At 44.9% G+C, this 24,621-nt stretch overlaps 1 protein-coding gene across 5 annotated transcripts in view; it reads left to right on the top strand.

The window, feature by feature from the left end:
- The window catches only part of LOC119181354 (NADH dehydrogenase [ubiquinone] 1 alpha subcomplex assembly factor 2), a 64,264-nt gene that overhangs the window by 2,713 nt on the left and 36,930 nt on the right, over window positions 1-24,621 (top strand). For all 5 annotated transcript variants that reach the window (XM_037432575.2, XM_075874866.1, XM_037432574.2 and 2 more), the window contains exons 4-5: window positions 905-979; window positions 1,699-1,738. In XM_037432575.2, coding sequence (XP_037288472.2) covers window positions 905-979; window positions 1,699-1,738 — 115 coding nt within the window. The remainder of the gene's footprint in view (window positions 1-904; window positions 980-1,698; window positions 1,739-24,621) is intronic.

The raw sequence follows: 24,621 nt of genomic DNA, 5'->3' as shown, positions 1-24,621 counted from the left end.
TTCACTTTGCCAGTGATGTTATTAGTTGCTTCCGGTGACCAATAATGTTACCTAGTAGGGGCCGTGGATTTTTCTAATACACTAGAGAGAAATTTGGCACTAGTGTCCATGGGAGCTGAAAGGCTTGGTGCTTCCACCAGCATGGGAATGATGGGTAGTTCACGGATTTGTTTAAGTTATGCTTTTTCAGCTCTGTTCGACTCTATGTGGCGTGCAACCGCTTTGTCCCAAGATGTAGTTCAGCTGTTTGAGATCACCACCTTAACCATTTATGCTCACTAATTTAAATCGGCTGATGAAGTTCACAGAGATTCATTCTTTTGTCCGAAACAAATGCCAGAACAAAACTGTAAACGAAGCCACAAGTGCATTCAATGCTGCAAGCACGAATATCAGGCAAATCCATGTGCTACCCATTATTCATAGTGATTGGATAATCATAGCGCCAGAGGTTCCTCTATTAAATATTGTACGAACCATATGAATATTGAATTTGGCTTCGTGAGCCAAGTCAATCGAGACGCACATCCACTATGCAATCCAATGTCACTTCGGATTGTAGGAATCACGGCTGTTGTTCATTGTTTTGAGTGATACCTACCCAAGCATAGTTGACAGTGCGGTTGAGGAAAGCATGCAAAATTTTAGCAACAAGACTTTTTTGGAATGTGCATGAACATGATTGGCACCCACCAGGATTTTCTGCCCGCGGAGATTGTCTATTTTTGCGGGCTTGATTTATCATTATTATCAGGGGTGCTCCTTGTCAAGGTATCAAGATGAGTCATTTCCAACAACACCGTGTGGCGATGATAATTCTTGTTGCCTTCTTTGTCAAACCAACAGCTTAACTAGTGTGCATTGACCACAACCATATTTCTTTATTTTTCTTTTTCTTTCGCAGGAAATTGCCCACAATGAAGAGATTAAGAAACTAAAGCAACAAAGAGCTGCACTTTCTGAAAGGAATCGAATGGAGGTGATCCTTTTTTCACTTGCAAAAGTTTAGACAATGTTTTTATTTTGCATAAAGCATCTATAATTTTTACGGGAACCTTAATGAGTAATAGTAGGCCAGCAGAGTGCATGCTTTGTTCTCCATGCCCCCCATCGTTATAAATATATCATGTATTATAATCAGAGAGGAATTGATACCCGATAGCATGTACACATCAGAAACAAGAATACAGGATTTCTAGTTTTGCCTACTCTTTTTTAAACATAATTAGAACAAACTTCCTGATAATGACTGCAATGGTTTCTATCTTATCACTTTGACATGCATGTTACACCTTTTTTATACCTAATATTAATGAGAAGACAATGATGTCAAGGAAAGTTACATTAAAAGCAGTTGCAGAATGAATGTGCTGTTTCATTCTCCGAGAAAAATAAACTGCTTATATGGCATAAATACATGAAATGCACTTAAGATTATGCACTTAGAGCCACTTAATTGTTATTCCCATTCATATCTTCATGTTGTGAATGCATCAACAATCCAAGCAAGCGAGCTTGAAGCTGTTGTTGCGGACTAACATGAATGTGTTGAAGCCCCACCTTCATAGCTTTGTCAAGATAAGTCATCGCCTAGATACTGTGGAAAACTCTGAGATGTTATGATTCCTTTCGTACCATATTTTTGACTGAATGTGTGCCGATGGACTCATTCAAGCTTTGTGTACCCGTGCACTGCAGGTACACCAGCAGAAAGGAGGCAGCCAAGCACAATTGCCTAGTGAGTATGTGTGGCTGGCAACAAGCAGTCGATGGCAGCATGCCAACCGATGGCATTATTACTAAGCTTGTGCAAATAGTTGAGCACTTCAAATATTTCAGCAAGTATTCCTGTATTTGAATTCACTTTGGTTCGAGTTTAATTTATCCAAAATGAAAAAGAAAAAGTGATGTACTATTATTAGTCCACATGCAATCCCTGTAAAGGTGGTTTCACTGTCGTGGAATAGTGCTATATTGTGAAAACATCTATTCCGGAAAAATCCACATTGCCTAAGCTGCACTTCAATGTTAAATAAATTCATTACTTACATAAGGTCCAGAGCTGGGCTAGTTGGCGAGTGATCATTACACCATAAAGTTAAGTACCGCATTTGTTTACATCGACCACAGAAACAAAAAGGACACAACATGCACAACTAAATTTATTTTTGAAAAATACTTGATACATATGCACCCATGCTAACCCCGAGCGGCACGGAGAGGAAACAACGGGCACTGAAAATTTATCCAACATCAATGTGCACTTAACGATAATATAATCGTGGCACGTGTCAAAACGAGCTTAACAGTTCATGCTTTCTTATCCACGAAACACAATTTGGGCTTACTCAAGCGATCAAAATGGAGCCCGTGCAGTTTATACACTTCAAAGTAATAAAAATCTAAACCTAAAAAAAATTTATTGTTCAGAGTAATTTGCAAGACGTTCATGTCAGCACCCCAACACGAACCAGCGTTACAAATGTAATACTACACACTTTCAATGAAAGCCCTTTCAGGAAGGTGGTTTCCCGATGATTGTATAATGCAGCAGTCTTTTTTTTTTTTGTTTATGTGAAATGATTCTACCATTTCTCTGATAAACCACTTTGGTGTCATTAAATAGTGGCAAGCAGCCACACATAGAACAGTGTCCCTTAAGGTGGGAATAATTATTTTTTGCAAAAGAAGCTTCCAACAGCCTGTTGTTCAGACCTGTCTGGCCAATGTATACTTTCCCCAGAGATAGTGGTAAACAATATACAACGGATAATCTGCATCTAACAAAGATTGTTTTATGGTTTATGTTGCAACTGTCGACATTAAATTTTTCTGTTGACAAAATGTTGTGGTCCAATTTTGCACGTAATTTACCTAGCTTGTTGGCTGCCAAAAAACACTACTTCTAGGCCAAACCTACGTTTTTCAAGTTGTATGCTATACTGTTCGAATAGACACTACCTTTTTTCTGTCATTTTTTGCTGTCGTTGTGTTCCTACAGTTATCTCATATGTACCTAATCAGCTTGTTTGCTGATCTACAGAGCATGTGTTTTTCATACCAAGCATTCATTAGTCTTTTGATTTGTTGACTAAAACTTTCGTTAATTTTTTCTGGGTACGGCTTGGTCAGAGCTACTCTCAGACATGAGAAGGCTATATTGCTCTATACGACCTTAAAATATTTCGAACTGTATCTAAGTGCCTAGTTGCATAGCTAAGTGCCTGGTTTTTCCATTTTTCGACTTCATGACCAGCATACATGTCCCGCTGTGGCTGCTAACTCTGCATCTAAAAATCGTAGTTTATTACTACTTGGTAACTTAATTGTGAAATCGAAACCTTTACGATTTTTTTTAAACACTTGTAAAATTTGTGCCACTTTCCTTTCTAGATCAACGATTTGCTCAAAAAACAAAAAGTGGCAAGCAGCATGGCTGCTTGCCACTTTGAGGGTTGTACAGTTATGTTTGCCATATTCCTGAACATTAGGCAGTGGGATTAAGTTGCAATGGAATCTTTCAATATTTCATGTGAGCCTCTAGCAAGAACTGGTCAAATATAGCTTGAATGAAAGCTTCACAGCATTGCCAACATCCTCTACTACCATATACTTGAATTGCTCTCAAGATCAGGCCAGCGGTGTGAAGCGTTTTCTTGCTGTTTGGTCAGCATTTCGCATGCTAACTTCCTGATTTTTTACAATGGGTGTAAGCAGTCCTGGGCAGTAGCAAATATACAAGTATCTCAGATACCCTTCGGGTATCTTCTCTCTCTATCATGATACATCTCACACCGCTGTACAAACTGTCGCGTTACCTGCGCCATATCCTGCAGTCGCTGGTGGGGCTTACTACTACAACTTTTGTCGAATACTCCGTATTTGATGACACCACAGTGGCTTTTCATCATTGAAACTAACTAATAAGAGAAATAGTAGAATCATTTCACATTAACAAACGAAAAGACAGATGAGTTTGTTGGTTTCATTACCAAGTCATCGAGGAGCCACCTTCCTGGAGGGGCTTTAATTGAAAGTGTGTAGTCTTACATTTTTAACACTGGTTAGTGTTGGGGGCCCAACTTTCGTGTTGAGCACATGAAAGTACTACATGAACGTCTTGCAAATTACCCTGAACAATACATTTTCTTGGTTTACATTTTTATAACTTTGAAGTGTATAGGCTGCATGAGCTCCGTTTTGATCGCTTTAGTATGCCCAAATTGTGTTTCTTGGATAAGAAAGCATGAACTGTTGAGCTTGTTTTGACACGTGCCATGATTATATTGTTATGAGACAATGTCCCAAAAAAGCGGTTAGACAGGCGCGGAGAAAGACGTGATTTTGGTGTAGAGCACAGCACTCATTCTCCATCTTGGCTTGCGCGTTGGCGCTGTGTAAATATATCTTCAAGCGCCTAGTTTCACGTGTATCTTCACGTAACAATAATATCGTTATGTGCACAAAATTTGATATTGGAAAAGTTTTCGGTGCTTGTTGTTTCCTTTCTGTGTTGCTCGGTTTCAGCGTGGGTGCATATGTTTCTAGTGTTTTTCTGAAATAAATTTGGTTGTGTCTGTCATGCCCTTCTTGTCCATGTAAACAAGTGCACTACTTTACCTTATAGAGTAATGCACATTACTCACACATCGTTTTATCATTGTTTAAATTTAAAAGCTTTTGAAACGGTCTTTTATGCTCTATCTTAGAACATAATGTATTTTGCAGGTTATTGCACTTGCATTCTATCTAAAGTCAAATCCTGCTACTACTTGCTGCCACTTCCCTTTGAACCAAAAAGAATAACGCTTGCACATGCCTTGTTTCAAAAATATTGTGCAAGTTGGTGGCTCATGGTAAATTTGCTCATTTTTTTTAAGAGTGGTACAGACAATTTGAACTCAATGAGAAAATACTTGACCAAGTCACTCTTCTCTTTGAACCTGTAATATAGTATTTGCACAAGTCTAATCTCTGCATATGACGTTCCTTGGCAGACAAGAAAGGCTTTTCTGTCAATTTGCATACTGCGCCCAATGTGCATACTGCATCCAACTGCCACATTTTTTCGGCATAGTAAGGAAACATGGCCAATATTTAATCAGGGCTGCTATGAGCCAATTCTAGCTGTTGGGAATTTAGCTACCTGTATCTACATACATTACCAGCTGTCATGGAGTCATGTGGTTGGTGATGGAATGAGACAAAGATTTGGTAAATAACACAACAGATTTAATTAAGGAAAATGCACGGTACTCTAAGTAATGTACAGAAATACAGGTAATCTAAAAAATTATGAAAAAACAACACAAAAGTATTAAGTTTCTACATTGAGACCTAATGCTTTTCATATCATTGAGTCCTTTCTTATACCTCCCTGTCCTTACTCTTTCAATCATCCTCCTTTCTTATAAGCATTTCCTATTTTATGCCTGCGGCCTTGTCGCCCTTGAATCTGAGGGTTAATCTTCTTTATCTTTCTGGGTCAAAGTCAGGGTTCTGTAGTGTTCTCCTCAGAACATCTGGGGCACATTCATTGCAAGTTCAGAGTAGACAAGTTGCTGTTTCTGTGAATTTCGTTCACTTTATACTTACACTTGGGTGTGTTGGCAGGTTCGAGACCGCTTTTTCTTTAATAATTGAATGCTTTCTGTAGAAATGTACTGCTGACATCTACTTTAGATGGACACACTGAGAATGGCTCCCCGGCTTTTTCCTCTCCAGAAGTCTCTAAAGTATTGCCTGACCTCAACGATGCGGTGTCCTCGATCCAGCTCTTAAAGGGTGACATCCAAACACGTTTGATATCATACTTGTGGAGTCTTGGTCCTACTACATCATGCATAAATAACTAAAATAGATAAGTAATATATATTGATCTTTCTTACTTTTTTTCCATTACGCATATGGCAATGGAATTGTCGGTCATACCGCCCTCGACACGCAAGCCTACAAGAATTCATCAAGCTTAACCAACCAAACATCATTGCACTTCAGGAAACCAACACGCAGAACGTACGACTGCAAGGGTACACGACCTGCGCACAAACCCAACGTACTGCCATACTTGTCAAGAAAGCACTTTCAACGCAAAAACACGAAATCGAGGACACTCAGATAGAACACACTCTAATAGAGATTCTGCCGGAACGAAAGACGCAGCAAAGTCTTTTCATAACCAATATATACAGCCCCCCACGAGACCAACTACCAGACTTCGATCACTTCATACGAGAAATCAGGAAGCGCACGAATAGCCACCAGATCATAATAATGGGAGACTTTAACGCCTCTCACACGGCATGGGGCTATCATATCACCACGAGGAAGGGTTCTAGGGTGCACGATACTGCTCAACATCACAGACTAACCCTGTGGAACGACCCTCTTCAGAAGACGAGAATCGGGAACAGCGTCTCCAGGGATTCAAATCCAGATCTTACATTTACGGCGAACGTCACTAGGGCAGAGTGGAGTGTGCTACCGGAAACTTTAGGTAGTGATCATCACATCATCCAACTCTCCGTAGCGCACACTCGTAAACAGACCAAGACTGGAATAGCGCGATTAACGGAATGGCAATCCTTTAGGAATGACCTCGACGTTGAAACCACCATAATCGACATTGAAGACTGGTTTAAGAATGTGCTCAAAATAGCCGAACGCTACAATAAGGACATACAGCTTCACGTCGATACACCCGCCGTCGATGCACATCTCCTTTACCTTTGGGAGGCTAGAAGAGGACTTCTAAAACGGTGGAAGCGTCAAAAACTAAACAGAAAGTTACAAAAACGCATTTCTCTCCTCACTCCTCACCTAGCTAGCTCAAGATTATGCGAACCAATTGGCCAGGCAGAACTGGCATGCTTTCTGTGACAAGCTGCAGGGGACTCTGAGCACCAAGAAGACCTGGCATCTGCTATGCACACTTCTAGCCACGCAACCCTCCAAAGCAGCACAGAAGCAGCTCCTTCAGAGGCTTATTCGAAACTACGCCGGTACAGAAGAACACCTCCTAGAAGAATTACAAAAGAAGCTCTGTGGCGATGCACCCACTGGGGCTTCAATTCACACCAAAGAATACGCTGGCGCACCAAACACTGAACTCGACCGGCCCTTCAGCCTGGCTGAACTGCACACAGCTCTAGCGAAGTTTACAAGAAATACCAGCCCCGGAATAGACAGGATTGTCAACAAGCACTTACGCAACCTACCGCACCAGGCCACCACGGCTCTTCTCCGATATTACAACGATTGCTGGGATAAAGGAGAGCTACCTGCGGTATGGAAGCACTCGGAAATCAACACGATCCCTAAGCCTAATAAACCAGTCGGCATCGAGAACCTATGCCCGATTTCTCTCACCTCGTGCATGGGGGAGGTTGGCTGCTAGGGGGCTGAGCCACTCGGACGCCTCTCGAATGGGCTCTGCCAGTTTTTCACTTTCTCGGCTGAATAAGGACAACCACGGGATTCAAGACCATCACAGCTGTCGCCAGACGATCACCCGATTCGTCCGATGCCAGGATATACCAGGTGGGCCTACTTTTTTTTGAGCCGTGACACTTCTTTTGAGTTCCCACAACGGCGTCGCCCTAGCTACGCCATCGCAGTGCCGACGCAGTGCCATCGACGCGCTGGCAACTAGGCGACAAGCCAGGCCCCCGGCTTGTTCGAAGCCTGCGAAATGGATGTTGTGGAAGTTGAGGGGGAGACGCTGTCTCCCGAAGAGTACAACGACGCTCAAGGATGGGTTGTGGCCCATGAACGACGCAAGAAGGCAAACGACAAGAGAAACGCGGAACCAGCCACGAACGCGGGAGGTGCGTTCATGGAGGCGTCTCGGAGAGTGAAGGATTTTTTGCATCGCTGGCCAGTGCCAAAAGAACCGCAACTACCAGAAGACGATTACAAGGTTGTAATACGCCCAGGAGGAGGTCTGGACTTGACGCGACAGAGTCTAGCGCTCATAAGAGACTGTGTTCTACGAGCGGCAAAAGTACAGCCTGACATCGCTGGGGAAGATACTCTCAGAATCAACATGCGACAAAATACCATGATCATGAGCACACCTAGTCTGGCCAATGCGAAAGAATACAGCAACATCAAGGAAATTATGATCAATGACAAGAGCTATGCTACAGTCGCTTATGTAACAGCACCAGAAAACACATCCAAAGGGGTTATCCACGGAATACCGAAGTATGATAATCAAGAAGACATAGAAAAAAGCTTGGTCAATCAGAGGAACCCGACGATTCTACATGCACGACGTATGGGACTTACGGACTCAGTGGTCATTGTTTTCGAAGGGATGTTTGTGCCGTATTTTGTATACTACCGTGGTGCCGAGAATAGGTGCTTCCTATACAAGAAGCAATATGAAACATGCACTACTTGTGGTCGAATTGGACATCGGGCGGATGTCTGCCCACAGCCTGACAGCAAGAAATGCCGTGGTTGTGGGGTGCTCAATCCAACTGAAAACCACCAGTGCGTCCCTAGGTGTAGCCTTTGCGGGAAAGGTCATCTTACAGGGGACAAAAAATGCAAAAAATGGTTTAGGACCCCGTACCTTTTGAAGAAAAGATGGTGGGAAAAGGAACAACAACAAGGTGATGAACGAAGAGAAATGAAGAATTTGTCGAACACTAGAGCAACACATGCATGGAGGGAAGGGTATTCACCAGAAAATCCAACGGAGGAGAATGGCAACGCCACCAAGGACAGAGGGGGACGACGCAGAGATCGTTCCAGCTCCTTCCCGCGACTCGCCGAAGGGGGAAGAGAAGGGACTAAACACGAACCCAGATCCACATCCAGATCAAGGTCCACTCGTCAACACAGATCCAAGTCACGGGCCAAATCCAAGACAAGGGCAACGACATCACCTCAAGGACAGTCCCACGAGGGTCCTGGCGGCGGTCGGGGCAGTCAACAAATGGTGAGCTGGGTAGGCGAGGTATCAGGGGAGTCTCTCCGGTCTGGGAGTTTGCCTCAGGTTGTGGCAGAAGGGTCCACCCTAGGTCAAGAGCTAAACTATATTAAGAAAATGCTATAGCAACTCACCCGTGAAAACGCGAAACAGAGGGACGAAATAAAACAACTAAAGGAAGAGAACGCTAAACTCAGGCAAAATCAGCTGCGTGAGTCAAGTAGCACCATAGCATCGTGTAGTCGAATTTTAACTCCAGCGCCTGCACAGGAGTCAGGAGTGCACGCAGCGAAACGAAGAGCAGAGGAAATATCTCCTGTAGAAAATGAAGACCTCTCAAAACCCCTGGAAAAGAAAGTCGAGAATATGCTCGGAGAACTTACTGAGGTAATGCAACAACAATTCGCAGGATTGCAGCTGCAGCTCGTAGAAATAAAACAAAGAATAGATAGCATGGAAAATCGACTAACGCTGGTGGAGAACACGCAAACAGATTTGAGGTCTATAGGAGCAGGCCCGGTTAAAACTACTACTAAACCCTACAACCGGCCGACTACGACCGAAGTAATCTAAATCGCAGGGGACGACTAGACATGGCACGACGTAATCAGTATAAAATTTGGCAGTGGAACTGTCGTGGGTATCGCCGGAAACGGGGTAACTTACAACAGTTCCTAAACGGAAAGGAGGCACCAGACGTCATCGCCTTACAGGAAACTGGAGGAATGGCTAAATTGTCGAATTACAAATCCTATGGTACCCCTGATGAAAAAACGTCCGTAACAACCCTCGTGCGAAGAAATCTCGCGGTGATAGAACATGATACAGAAATCTGCGATGTCGATCATGTTCTTGTTGAGTTAGTTCCATCGCAGAAGAGTGGTGAAAGTCTGTTCATATTAAATGTCTATAGCCGCCCTAGACAAAAAACCAAATTTAGGTCACTTTTGAGAAAAACGATGAGCATTACTAAAAATCAAGCATTGGTTATAGTAGGAGATTTCAACGCGTTGCATCCGGCATGGGGTTATGACAAAGAAAACATCAAAGGTAGAAATCTTTGGATCGACGCCCAACAGGAGGGCCTTACGTTAATAACCGACCCCCTTTTCCCAACTAGGATTGGAAACGGTGTATCCAAAGACACGTCTCCTGACCTCACGTTTACTAAGAATATCATCGAACCTTATTGGCTTAATACACAAGAAAATATGGGCAGTGACCACTATATAATTGAGACCACATTTAAAGCAGGTCCACGTAAAAGAGGAGGCAAAGAATTAAGGATGGTTGAATGGGATAGCTTTAGAAAAATCAGAGAGAAGGAAGCATGCGATGTCATCGAAGACTTAGATGAATGGCTAGGGAACCTTAAGCAAAATATTCAAATCGCAACTAAGACCATACCAAAAACAGAAGGACTAGAAAGCACAGACAGTAAGCTCCTACATATGTGGGAGGCAAAAAAAAAAAAAAGAGCCTAGAAAAACGGTGGAAAACACAAAAACACAACAAACGCCTTAGAAAAAGGATAGCCACCCTCAGTAAAGATATTGATAAGTACGCGGAGCAACTATGCAGACAACAATGGGAGGAAAAGTGTGATGCGATGGAAAAACAAATAAGTCTCTCTAAAACATGGAACCTGTTAAGATGTCTGATAGACTCGGAAGCGAGCAAGACAGCACTACAACAAAACTTTATTAGACTTGTCCGTAAATACAAAGGCACGGAGGAAGAACTGATTGAAGAAATCAGACAGAGATACATTGGGGATACAACCAAAGAGCAATTAAGCTCGTACAAAGGTAAAGAAAATGATTCCCTAGACCGACCCATATTAGAGGCTGAGGTACGATCGGAACTAATGAAACTGAGCACAACATCAGCCCCGGGCCCCGATGGGATCACGAATAAAACGCTCAGAAACTTAGACGACAAATCTATCACAGCCCTCACCGAATATATGAACAAGTGTTGGGAAAAAGGTAAGATACCCAAGCAATGGAAAACGGCAACAATCATAATGATTCCCAAGCCAGGCAAGAAACTAGATGTTGATAATCTTAGGCCTATTTCCCTGACGTCCTGCATAGGAAAGTTATTAGAGCATGTCATCCTAACTCGCCTGTCAAATTATATGGAAGACAATGAGCTCTTTCCTCATACGATGGTAGGCTTCAGAGCGAAACTGTCTACACAGGACATTATGCTTAAGATTAAACACCAAATAATTGATTCGGGTCTCAATACACACGACACAAAGGTAATAGTTGGCCTAGATCTTAAAAGGGCATTCGATAATACATCCCATAAAGCTATACTTGCCAATCTTCAAGCGTTAGGGGTAGGAAAAAGAGTATACGATTATATAAAAGACTTTTTAACTGACTGGACTACAAGAATAATACTAGGCGAAGCAGAATCCCAAGAGTTTAGTCTGGGCAGCAGAGGTACGCCGCAAGGCTCAGTCCTATCCCCCTTTCTTTTTAACGTGGCCATGATAGGTCTCCCTGCCAGACTGAAGGAAATTCCAGGACTCCATCATAGCCTCTATGCAGATGACATTACCTTATGGATAACAGAAGGTAGTGACGGATACATAGAGGAAACTTTACAGACAGCGGTGAATGTTGTAGAAGAATATGCCATCCATACAGGATTACAATGTTCACCGGAAAAATCGGAACTTCTCTTCTATAACCCGACATGTAGGGGTCGGAAAAGCATCCAGAAAAAACCTAACATTAAAGTCTTTGTTGGAAAAACGCAAATACCTACGGTCGAAAGCATAAGAATTCTGGGACTCCGAATCAGCTCAAACGGGCACAACGGAGATGCGGTTAGAATACTTGAAACCAGTGCGCAGCAAACTATGCGTCTACTTAAACGAATTGCAAACCGGCACTATGGTATGAAGGAAAATAATATGATAAGACTGGTACAGGCTTTTGTCATCAGTCGTATTGTATATGTGATTCCGTACCTCAGACTGCAAGTGGCCGAGAGAGAAAAGATTGACAGAATCATTAGACGAGTTTTCAAACAGGCGATCGGACTTCCAATTACTACCTCTAATGATAAATTACTTCAATTAGGGCTTCACAACACATCAGAAGAGCTTATAGAAGCTCAAAGAATCGCACAATATCAAAGACTAACGCAGAGTAAAACAGGTAGAGCTATACTAGAGGAACTGGGTATAAACTACGCAAATCAATTTGGCGCCAAAAAGGATATCCCGTATGAAATCAGGAAATGTTTAGTAATCTTACCGATTCCAAAAAACATGCACCCCGAACATCACAAAGCAATGAGAGCTGAAAGAGCGAAAAATATACATAACAACGTAAAAGATTTACCGGACACAACATACGTAGACGCGGCCAAATACAAAGGAAATGACAACATGACTATAGCAGTAGTGGACTACAAAGGAAATCATAAGGTCAGCGGCTCGGTGAGAACGAGCTTTGCAGAAGAGGCGGAGGAAGCAGCTATTGCAATAGCCATAGCATCCACCTCGATTTCACTCATTGTTAGCGACTCGCAGACGGCTGTGAGAAACTTTGCACGAGGGCGAATATCCCAAATAGCTTCAAGAATATTGGTTGGATGCAAAGACCAACGAACAATAGAAATAGACTGGGCACCCGCTCACTCCTCCTTGCCCGGCAATGAGGCTGCACACCAGACAGCTCGAGGACTTACAGACCGAGCCTCTGGATTGCCCTGGTCGAACGGGGAGGACGATGAGAGATTTGAGCGGATGACCACTTACAGAGATATTACGCAGTATTACAGGCTAAGCAGGAAAATTTATCCTCCCGCACACTCGTCATTGAACAAAGGGCAGGCGGTGGCGTGGCGCCTACGCCAGACCCAGTCCGGTAACAATGAACCGCTGCGTGCCGGAACTTCATTCGGACAAGTGTAAATTTTGCCACAACAGGGCGGACTTGAACCACATTTTATGGGCATGCCCGCAGGCCCCCATGAGAGGCAAATTTCCAGACGGGAGTGGATGGGATGCCGCGCTCCTCAGCTCTGACTCTCAAATACAAGCCCGCTTAATACGGCAGGCCGAAGACGCCGCCAGGGCCCATGGGATCATGGCCGTCGTCTAGGTTTGGTCCTCCCTTCTCCTCTCGCACCTGAAAGGGGAAGAGGACCTTTTTGCTAATTAAAGAAAGTTTGTTCATAATCGTGCGTGGGAAAGCTGTGCGAACACACGGTGCACGACCGCTTAACCCAGTACCTGGCAGACAGTGGACACCTACCAGACACCATGTTTGGCTTCAGGCAGCATCTTTCGACGCACGACGTGCTCTTACTACTCAAAGAAGACCTCCTTGATCACCTCATCCATCGAAGAAAGTACTCCATACTCGGAGTTGACGTCAAGGCGGCCTTCGATAACGTCAGCCACGACGCAATCCTCAGCAACCTCGAAGGCGTTGGCTGCGGCATTAGAACCTACACGTGTCAAAAACTTTCTGACAGACCGTACAGCAACTGTGGGCATATGCAGCATCCACAGCAAAAGCTTCCAACTACCGAAAAAAGGAACGCCGCAGGGTTCGGTCATCTCGCCGTTACTTTTCAATGTGGCTATAATCAATCTGCCGAAAATTCTCGACAAAATACCTGATTTACGGCACGCGATCTACGCTGATGACATCACGCTCTGGACCAGGGCTTCGAACACTGGGAGACAAGAGACCTGCCTACAAACTGCCGTAGATGCCATTGAACGGTATCTCAGAAACTGCGGTCTCTGCTGTGCCCCCGAGAAATTCGAGCACCTCGTCCTCAAAGCGAGAACAAGAGGCAAACCCCCTCTACACGACGAGCCCGACCCTAGCGTAACGCTGAAAGCGACCTTAATTCCAAAAGTCGAGACCCTGCGAGTGCTTGGAGTTCACATTTACAAGGATGGATCAGGAGCTGCCACCATACCGAGACTCCAACGGACACTATCACAACTCACGCACCTCGTCAAGAGGATCGCGAATCAACGAAACGGACTCAAAGAGCACGACACGCTACGCATAATGCAAGCTCTGTTCACCAGCCGCATTTTGTACGGCACGCCGTACCTGAACTTGAAAACCGCTGAAATTGAAAAACTTAATATCATGATAAGAAAGGCCACTAAAGTAGCTCTGGGACTTCCGCCAATGGTCTCTACCACACGTCTCCTAAAGATGGGCGTCCACAACACGTGGCAAGAGCTCATCGAAGCGCATAAGAACAGTCAGCTGGAGAGGCTCAAGCTGACGCCCACGAGGAGGTCGGTGCTCCGGTACCTCAACTACAGCGACACGTTCATCGCCGATGCAGACCGGAAAAAGCGCATCCCGCTGTACATTAGAGAGTCGCTGTCCATCGCACCTATTCCACGCAACATGCATCCTACTTTCCACAAAAGTAGACGCAAGGCTAGAGCTAACGCTATTCGACGAAAGTTCAAGCAAGACCCGGACGCCCGCTACACTGACGCGGCCAAGTATCCGCATAGAAACGCGTATGCTGTCAGCATCGTCGATTCTCAAGGCCGAGAATTAGCGTCGGCCACGGTCAACGCACTCAATTCAGACGCCGCAGAAGAATCGGCAATTGCTCTAGCAACCACAACATGTACAGACGCCGCGGTGATTTTCACCGACTCACAAGCCACCTGCAGGAATTTTGCTAAGGGCCGTATCTCAGCCAATGCCATCAATATTTTGAAACGGCGAAGCACTCCACTCCCATACACTTGTGTATTATGGGCGCCAGGACACGAGGGTCTGCAGGGAAATGAAGCGGCCCACGCCGCTGTCCGCGAGCACGTCAGCCGGACTGCCCCCTGCCCACAGGACATTCGACCCGTCGTTGAAGAGACGGAAGTTGTTCAAAACACCTACTCGTCGTTACTCCAGCATTTCAGGCTGGAGCGACGAGTATACCCTCCACCACACCCAAAACTGACAAAAGAGGAAAGCGTAATATTGAGAGGCCTGTAAAGCAGCACATACACACATGGGGTCCTAATGCACCGTCTCTACCCAACGAGATATAGCTCTATGTGCCCGCTTCGCAACGTACCGGACACCCTGGCGCACTTGCTTCTTGCATGCCAGTGTATTGCCAGACGTGATATGCAACAACACACGACTGATAATGAAGCAGGATAGACGAACGAAGACCTAACCGAAACGTGGGAGGCGAAGCTCGCCCTCGAGGACCTGGAAGAGCAACAACAACTCGTCGCCAGGGCCAAGAGGGCAGTAGAAGCCAGAGGGTTCCTGGACTAAGGAGCCCTCCCACCTCAGGATGACACCGGGCATTGCTCGGGGCACTGTTTCAAAATAAACGTTTACTTCTCTCTCTCTTCTTGCTTTCATTCTTACTCAAACAAGTCAATGAAGAAATAGAGAAGTAAAAACGATGAAAAACTTAGAATAATAGACAGCTTGGCTAGTTGGCATGTGTTCATGTTAAAAAGACAGGACGTGCAAACACTGATTGATTAATTGATATGTGGGGTTTAACATCCCAAAACCATCATTTGATTTTGAGAGACGCCGTAGTGGAGGGCTCCGGAAATTTCGACCACCTGGGGTTCTTTAACGTGCACCCAAATCTGAGCACACGGGCCTACAACATTTCCGCCTCCATCGGAAATGCAGCCGCCGCAGCCGGGATTCGAACCCGCGACCTGCGGGTCAGCAGCCGAGTACCTTTGCCACTAGACCACCGCGGCGGGGCGTGCAAACACTGGACACAACAGAGAAGTCAAGAGAGAATATAATTGTATCTCACGTAGACCATCTTGCGCATCTGATATTAGGAATGCACAAATCAGTATTTTAAGTGCAGAGTGCTTCGGGGACTAAGGGTGTCGTATGCTGCTGTTATATGCTGACACATCTTTGTAAAACACAAACAAAATTGCCATCTGTTGTCATATACTGTCGTCGCTTGGCGTAGTACAGGCAAAAAGAAAAAAATAACCGGGAATCAAGCAAGAAATGGAGAGGAATGAATCGATAGAAAAAAGATGTGACAAATTGAAGGGAGGAGGAAAGTTGAAAGTTGAAAGTTGAAAGTTGAGATTTATTTCACCACAACGATACGAAAGGAGAAGATAAGCGAAGAGAAACAATGAGAGCTTCCAAACTCCATACTTCTATCAGCTTTGGCACTCCTAGTGGGAAGTTGCCTTCATTTTTTTTTACCTTTTTTTCACCGCTGTATGGTTTTTAAGATTGTGGTGTTTGCGGTGTCTTGACTACTTTCTTGTGTCAGTGTTTCCACACCCAGTCTTTTTAGCACCCCAAAACAGCCTCTGAAAATACGAAATCGAATGCGTTATGTTCTCTTGGGGTGTTTCATTTTCTTCTCCCCCCATTTTTTTGCACTCTTTGTGGCGCCGGGACATGATGAGCGCACATACTCCTAGCGGTCCGTATACAGGAAACATCAGTTTCGAATTGTTGTCTACTCTGTTTTCCCATGCATTTGCCCACTTGCTCTTCCTCACCTCACATGATTATCGGGCACGATGGGCTGATTTCGCTCTATTTTGTGAGTTTTCGGTTGTGAAAGCAGAAATAGCAGAGTGTAGCCGACAAGCTCAAAATCTTGATAGTTTTCATGCTTGGTGCAAACATTTATTTATTATTTATTTGATTTGCCTACACAAATACACAAGGACACAGAGGAAAGAGGGAGAGAGCAAGCTGGCAACTGCCACCTGGAGAGGCACAACACCTGCTCACTCTTTCGGGGAGAGGGAAGAAACAGAGGAAACAAAGATTAGATGGGAGAGAGGGGAAAGAAGATGAGGAAGAAAGAGAAAAAAATGACGTAGACTTCGACAGTATGGTCAAAATTTCCGCAGCCCTCCACTACGGCGTCTCTCATAATCAAATAGTGGTTTTGGGACATTAAACCCCACAAGTCAAGTCAGTTCGACAAGTATGATAAAAAATAAATAAAAATAAGAAATAATAAAAAGAGAAAAAGAAAAAAGGAATAATAAGAAAAAAGGACAGTCTATAAACGGGTGGCCAGGTCCATTTGGTTCATAAATGTAAGGAAAACTGGGTGGGCCTGGTCGCGTCGGGAAGCACTACCACTGGGAAAAAGGCAGTCGTCTAAAGTCGCGCACTTGAGTCCTAGGAATTTATATTCCTTAATCAGCAAGGACCACTGCGTAGAAAATGTGGGACAGTGCACTACTAAATGCTCAAGTGTTTCACAGGAGCCACAAGCTGCACACAACGGGCTGTCGACACGCTCTTTACGGTGTAATCGTTCATGCACCAGCACAGAGCCCACTCTTAGTTTGTACAACAGCGCACGGGAACTACGAGGCAAGCCACGGACATGGGGAGGGAACGATCGATTCGCCACATACTGGTCTGGGTGCTGCTTTAGGAGGTCTCGGCGTATAAGCAGACGAGTGTTGTCCATCGTATATAGAAATCCCCGGACAGTCACAGTCATCATGGTTGCATGACGAAGCAAGGCGATCCGCTCCTTCTTTGCCTGTGATACCCACGTGCGAAGGTACCCACTGTGCAGCTAGGCATACCCCATGTGACAGAACATTGTTAAGGGATTCCATGATGCTGCCCAGAATAAGGCTGTCGGTCTCCTTACTGGTGAGTCTGCTAAAGGCACCATGAGGGTCGGTGAGGATGACAACCTTCGATGCTGGTAATCCTTCTTGTACGTACTTAAGGGCGACATCAATCACTGCTAGCTCGGCTGTCACCGAAGATGAGGGGTGCGGTATTTTAAACAACCGCCCGATATCGGTTGAAGGGCAGCAGAAAGCTGCAGATGCGCTCAGGCCATCGCTGCGTACAGAAGCGTCCATAAATACTTTTACATAGTCTTCAAAGTTGTCAAATAAGTGTGAATGGGCTAATTGGTATAGTTCCGAAACAGGTTGGTTACACTTTTTGCGTATTCCTTGAATTGACAGATGAATAAGGAAGGTGCTCTGTCGATGTTGGCAACTGAATAGTTTCGCCGGAATTGCCAGTAAATGTCATTGAACAAAGCCGCCATTTTACCCATTCGAAAAAGTGGGCGCTGTAACAGCCTGTTAAGGAGTGTCTTGCCATGTGGGGCTCGGTTCAGACGCTCAATATGATGTAGCGCTCTCTGGTCAGCTTGCAGCTTTAGCGGCAACTGGTGTGCTTCAGTCAGTGGTTGTATGAATTGTGCTTCACGAGGTAAGCCAAACAGTACTCGGAGGGCAACACGATGATCCCATTCCAGGTGGGACATTAAAGCAGGCGGCAGATTCAAGACTGGCAAAGCATATATCACGCAAGAGAGTACAGTTGATTGGTAATCCTGTAGTACCGTCTTCTGACCAATGCCCTCAGCAGTCAAGGCTGCTACATACTTGAACAGGGACAGCGCTTTTCGCCTCACAGTTTTAACAGCAGGGCGCCAAGAAAGGCGATCATCGATGATTGCACCCAGGTAGCGATGTTGGTGTACCCACTGTATCGGCGTGTCTCCGAGGTAAAGCCTGCTGAGGCTTCGACGAGCGCGTTGCCTTGGATTATACGCGATGGCAGCTGACTTCGCAGGTGAAACCTGCAGGCCACCTTCCACCAAGTATTCTGAAGTTGCATTCAGAGCTCGCTGCAATATACCACGAAGAGGTGGACCATGGTGTGACGGACCACTGACCCAGAGTGCGATGTCATCAGCATAAATTGCTATGCTATAGGAAAGTGACATTCTTGCGGTAATCGGCCTGGAAGTTCAGCAAGTACGCTGTTAAAGAGAAGCGGTGACAAGACGCTGCCTTGAAGGACGCCACATTTAACAGCGCGAGGTTGACTCTGTACTTCTCTAATGCGCACTTTCATTCTGCGCTCAGATAGAAAATCACGGAGAAAGTTTAACAGACGACCTGAAATTCCTCCATTCATCAGTTCCTCCAATCGCTTTATGTGGCACCGAGTCAAACGCTTGCTGTATGTCAAGAAATAGAACATACGATGAATGTCTGTTTCCTCGAGCAGATTCAAGCGATGATACAAGATCTGCTATGCTGTCGAGGGCTGAACGGTGGCGACGAAATCGGCTCATGACATCAGGAAAGAAAGTGAGCTCCTGTAATCTGGCGTCCAGACAAAACAGCACTATACGTTCTATCAGCTTCATAACATTAGAAGTTAGTGATATTGGCCGGTATGACTTCAGGAGTTGTGCAGGGCGACCAGGCTTTATAACTGGCTTCACCACAGACGATTTCCATTCAGCAGGAATCAGACTCGTTTGCCACACTTTGTTGTATTCGTCCAGGATACTTTGATGAAAGACCTCATGAATGTTTCGCAAGGCTTGGTACGTAACACCATCTTCGCCTGGGGTGGTGCGACGGTAACAGAGGCTAAGTGCATGACGTAGCTTGGCCAGGGTAAATTCTACCTCATCCATCTCACATGGAGGTCCATATAAAATTGGTACAGAACGATGACTGGCATTGTCTTTTGACATAGGACAGGTGTAAATATTGGCAAAATCTTCCGCAAGAATTTTCAGAGACCGTCCAGTCGTGATACACAATGCTGTTCTTGCAGACCTCAGGTGTTCGGAGAGCCTTCAATATGCGCCATACACTCCCAAAACCACTCGTCATACGCAACGAGGTACACAATGCGGCCCAGCTTCTTCGACAAAGTTGTTTTGTGTGCTGCCTAATGGCTGCATATAAGCGGTTATAATGTGTCCAATCAGAGCTTCTTTTGGAACGCTGTGTCCTCCTGTATGCACGTCGTCAACAAGCACATAGTCTCAAGAGCTTTAGGTCATGGTTTGGCTTGTCTATGCTTCGCAGCCGTCGTACTGTAGCTTGCTGCAGACGTTCACCCACTAGTTTGAACAGGTTATCGTGTGATGGCGCCCCCGCAATCAGCTGACGAAACTTGTCCCAATTTGCCACTGTGTGGGCAGCACTCTTGCTGCTAGGAGAACTCTCTGAAACCAGCCAAATGGGCAGATAACCCGAACCCCATGGGTCAGTCTCGCTTGACCAAGCTAAACGCACATCTCTCGTTGATATGGCAAGATCAGTGGTGGATTGTTCCTTTCCACTGCCGACAAATGTGGATGAGCCATCATTAAGGGTCTGCAGATCATGTTTAACAATAAGCTTATTGATTTCCACTCCACGATTGTCTTGTGGGTGACAACAACAACGAGAATGATGGGCATTGAAATCTCCACATAGCAGAAATGACGAGCCACACTGAGATAGAAGGCACCCCAGCAATGTGATATCCGAAGATCGCTTTGGCCGAAAATATATGCTTGCCACTGTCGTAGTTCCTTAGATTAATAGCAACTGCTACACATTTAAAGTCGGCGTCGCAGAGGTCATTTGCGTTGATCACTGCGAAAGGAACATCAGATGGTATGTACAATGACGCTTTTTAAGCATTTCGTGGATGCGTGGTGTCTGTACACTGGAAGGATGCACACCCCATCACCGTGCATTGGGTATTGCTGTGAACGCCCACGTAACCTGGAAGTCTGAGCTCATCATATCTCACATTGGTTTTTTGGAGAGCTATAACATCCGGCGGATTCTTCATTGCAAGGAGCCTAAGAACAAGATCAGAATGGCGCGGTCGTAGAGACCCTACGTTCTATTGTAGCACATAGGGACGGGGCTTGCGACAGGTGTTCATGTTGTTTTTAGTGAAGACTGTCGAGAACTGGAAGGAGAGCCTCCAAGAGCTGTTTTGCGGCTATTGCTGCTGGCGTTTGACGACCCGCTATGAGAGATCTGACGATGTTAACAAGCATCTTAAGCATGGTTACAAGTTGGGCACCATCGTTGGCTGAAGCCGTTTCTGGTGCCCTGTTTACAGTATTTTCTACTGCAGACATGGCCTTGGCGGAAGTTGGTTCCAAAACTTTACGAGGCGTGACCTTTGAGGAGGTTGTGTCCGACGTCTTTGATGGTAGCGCCGGTCACGATGTTGTGGAAATGCTGAAATTGCGCCTCCCTTCGTCGCTTCAACTCTTTCTGACTGTACTATTCTTCAGACATACAGGTGCATCTTCAGTTGTGCCGTTGCCAGCTACTTGACGGGTGCTATGGCTAGGCGTCTTTTTTCATGATGCTATCTTTTTAGCTTTCTCTTTCAGGATCATCCATTTTTTCTTTAGCTTGGGACATTCTTTGTCCGTTGCCAAGAGTTCGCCATTACAGTTAAGGCAGCGAGATGTCACACTCTTGCGAAGTATTACGTTGTGATTTGCACCACATTTAGCACAGACCACAACACTTGTCCAGAAACCCTGTACATGTCCAAGCTTGAGACATTTGCGCCACTGTAGAGGCTTTGGTATGAAAGGTCGGACCAAGTACCGCACTAGTCCTGCCTTTATGTGGTTAGGTAGCTTTTCGCACACGAAAAGAATCTTCACACACTTCGAAAAGCCAAGCCTTCGAGCGCTGATGACTCTGCATGGTGGCGTGCAGACTATCATACTTTTCAAAACGTCATCTGAAAGTTCTAGGTCTACATCCGATATAACCCCAGCTGTTACATTAGCGCCTTGTGAAACAAAAGCCCGCACGGTGACGTTGCATAGCTGAGGTAGACCTAGCAAGGTTTGCACCATCTTCTCATCTGATGTGTCTACGGCAATAATATTTTTTCTGGGATTCACTCGAACTTCTTGAATTAGACCTGGGGCAAGTTTGAAGAAAAAGTCATGAAGCTTCTGTTTGGAGATTGACGTCGACGGGCACATAAGCAATGTTGTAGTCACGATGCTGTTGCATATAATGGTCTCTTCACTTGAGGATGATGCCGCGGACTTCCGTCTTAGCCATCGATGCTTAGCAGGTAGAAATGCATCCGAGTCATCCGACGTAGCATCAGACTCGGAATCGGCAGCTTCTGATGTCACTGAAGAGCTGAGCCGCTTCCTTGCAGTGGCAGGTTTACTCATGTTGCTAGACAGGTCCACCACCATCTCCTCCATAGTGAAACTTGCAGGGAGGGTCTCCCCAGCAGAGCAGAGGTCTTGAGGAACAGTACAGGACGTGTTGGGTGTGAAAGACGCACGATGACACAAAAGAAATAGAAAAAATTTCACCAGCCAAGAAAACTGACAACCGAACGATAAAACTTCGTCGTCGTCGCAAACATTGTACGTGTGCTTTATGACGAAGTAAGTATCGAGGTAATATTGCCTCTAACGATTGCGGGAAAAGCGCTAACGAAATCAGTGGCAGAGGTGTTTGAATATGACTCTTCCAACGGACATATTTTAATAAAATCTCGATACAAGTCTTGAAGGACTGCTGAAAATCATCCCTCGTTTTGAAAAGTCTTCGAAGTGAAACTATTAAATATTTGCACAAAAACTAGTAGATGTCACCATCGCTCGCAAGTGAGGAGTGTTTTTCGTCGGCTGCTGCTTTGGGATACTTTTAGAGCGAAAGCTGTTATGAGATCAGAACACGAGTCAAGTGAGGTGCCGTAGTTGTCCGCCGCCATTGTTGTCCTTAACCAGTATTGTAAGAAAAAAAAAACTCGGGACACAACGAGATTCGAACACTGGTCCACTGCGTGTCAGCCTAGTATTCTACCAATAAGCCAGGCCGGTGCTTCGAACACATTTTTAAACTGGCCTCGGAAGGTTTGATGTCGGGAACTAAATCGCGTTAATATGAGTAATAAAGCATTTATTTTAGAACATCAAAGGAACAACCAGGTGCTACACAATGCGAATTGTGCAACGAGTGGGTCGTCCAATGCTCCAACCTATTAGAAAACTTCTTCTTGATCATCTATTAACTGTGGTGCATACCCACCTAAGGCATAATTCTCCATCGTCGTCATCCACTGCATAAAAAAATTGCATAAAATTCCTAGCAAACCTGTAGCGGCTACCACGCTTCTCCGAGGAACGATGAAGGATAGCATAGTAAATGCTGGCCTACTACACAAAAGGTTAATTATTTATGGCATAGTGGGTACCCAGCAAGTGCCTTGTAGCAGTTACCCAAATGTGCTTGAAAAAAGGCTCTGAAAGGCGGCTCTTCCAGATTTTGCTGTGACTGTGCTGTTGATTGATTGATATGTGGGGTCTAACGTCCCAAAACCACCATATGATTATGAGAGACGCCGTAGCGGAGGGCTCCGGAAATTTCGACCACCTGGGGTTCTTTAACGTGCACCCAAATCTGAGCACACGGGCCCACAACATTTCTGCCTCCATCGGAAATGCAGCCGCCGCAGTCGGGATTCGAACCCGCGACCTGCGGGTTAGCAGCCGAGTACCTTAGCCACTAGACCACCGCGGTGGGGCTGTGACTGTGCTGTGCCTCCCGCGCAGGCCTGGCATTCTTTTCTTAATGAACGCAGGTTCGAAAAGTAATCATACAATAGTGTGTGAGCTCCCCATAGTCTTCGAGCATTAGCGAGCATGTTAAAACGATGATTTATGGAATAAAACTGTTGTTTGGGCGAGCTGGACCATAGTAAAAACAGCAGTCCAAAGGAGAAGATTGACAATACACAGACCATTCACTTGGGATGCACATATCAGACTTTGTACCTGTTGCGCTGCTGTTTGGCCGAGTGATAAATTAAATGCTAAGCAAACAGCCATACATAATGAATGTTTTTTTTCGACTAGAAAAGTTTTACCGAAAGGACCTCAAACGTAAGAAGAAATGAATTGAATGCAATGTGTTCATCTCATGCATACACTTTATTGATGCTTACAAAAGTGCTCATAATGCTGCAGACTAACAATGTATAATGAACATTGTTAGAAACTTCTTAGGAGGGATATTTGGTTAATTATTTCATAATGGAGTGTCCATATAATGCGCTCGACGAAATTTTAATCTACTGGCATAACCTAATTTTTAGGAGTATGTGCCTTTGTGTTTTGCTTAAGCAAAGAAGTGGAGCTGTGTCAGTCCGTAGAACTTATGTTTGTTGTGAATTTCCGCCTATGCTCATTGCACTCCACTTCTTTTACATTCATCCCCCTGTCTAAAATCAAAATAGCAGGGCAAGATTTCAGCTTACTCTTTCTGAAGCACACAATTAAATGTCTCCTTCACTTTTGAAACAATTAAGCTTCTAAACAGCTTTATAGAGGTAGATTAAGCCCCCATTATCTAACTGCTTTGCATCATTGTGTTCAGCTGCTAGAGGCAAAATACAAAGGCCTTCCACACACTCAGGACATGAAAATCTTTTCGGAGACTCTATGAGAACATTGCCAATTATGAATGCACTAAGCTTTGCTTTTTCGGTTCATATCAGATTACTTGTTTTGTGTTTTCGACCCAGATTGTACCTATTCCAAATAGCCATCGTTCAATGGTTTATCAATTATTGTTATCAGATCTTTCTTTTTCCAAAGTCAGGTAACTGTAGGAGCAAAATTATCCGGTTAGGTTCCCATTTCTAGGAAGCCTTAAAGCTGTAGAACAACAGGCATGTTAATTGTGATGTTCAGGTGAAGGAAGGATGGTCATTGCAACTAATCGATTAAATACGACAATGAACATGTTTCCATCTTATGCTGACCACACTTGGCGACAACTTTTTGTGGCAGCACAGCCAAGGCTACGAAGCCCAAGCATGCTTTTTTTAAGGACGATAGTCCTTCTTGGGGTACTT

Source organism: Rhipicephalus microplus, chromosome 10 (assembly GCF_043290135.1).
Source record: "Rhipicephalus microplus isolate Deutch F79 chromosome 10, USDA_Rmic, whole genome shotgun sequence".
Taxonomy (NCBI): Eukaryota; Metazoa; Arthropoda; class Arachnida; order Ixodida; family Ixodidae; genus Rhipicephalus; species Rhipicephalus microplus.
This window is presented reverse-complemented; position numbering and strand designations above follow the sequence as displayed.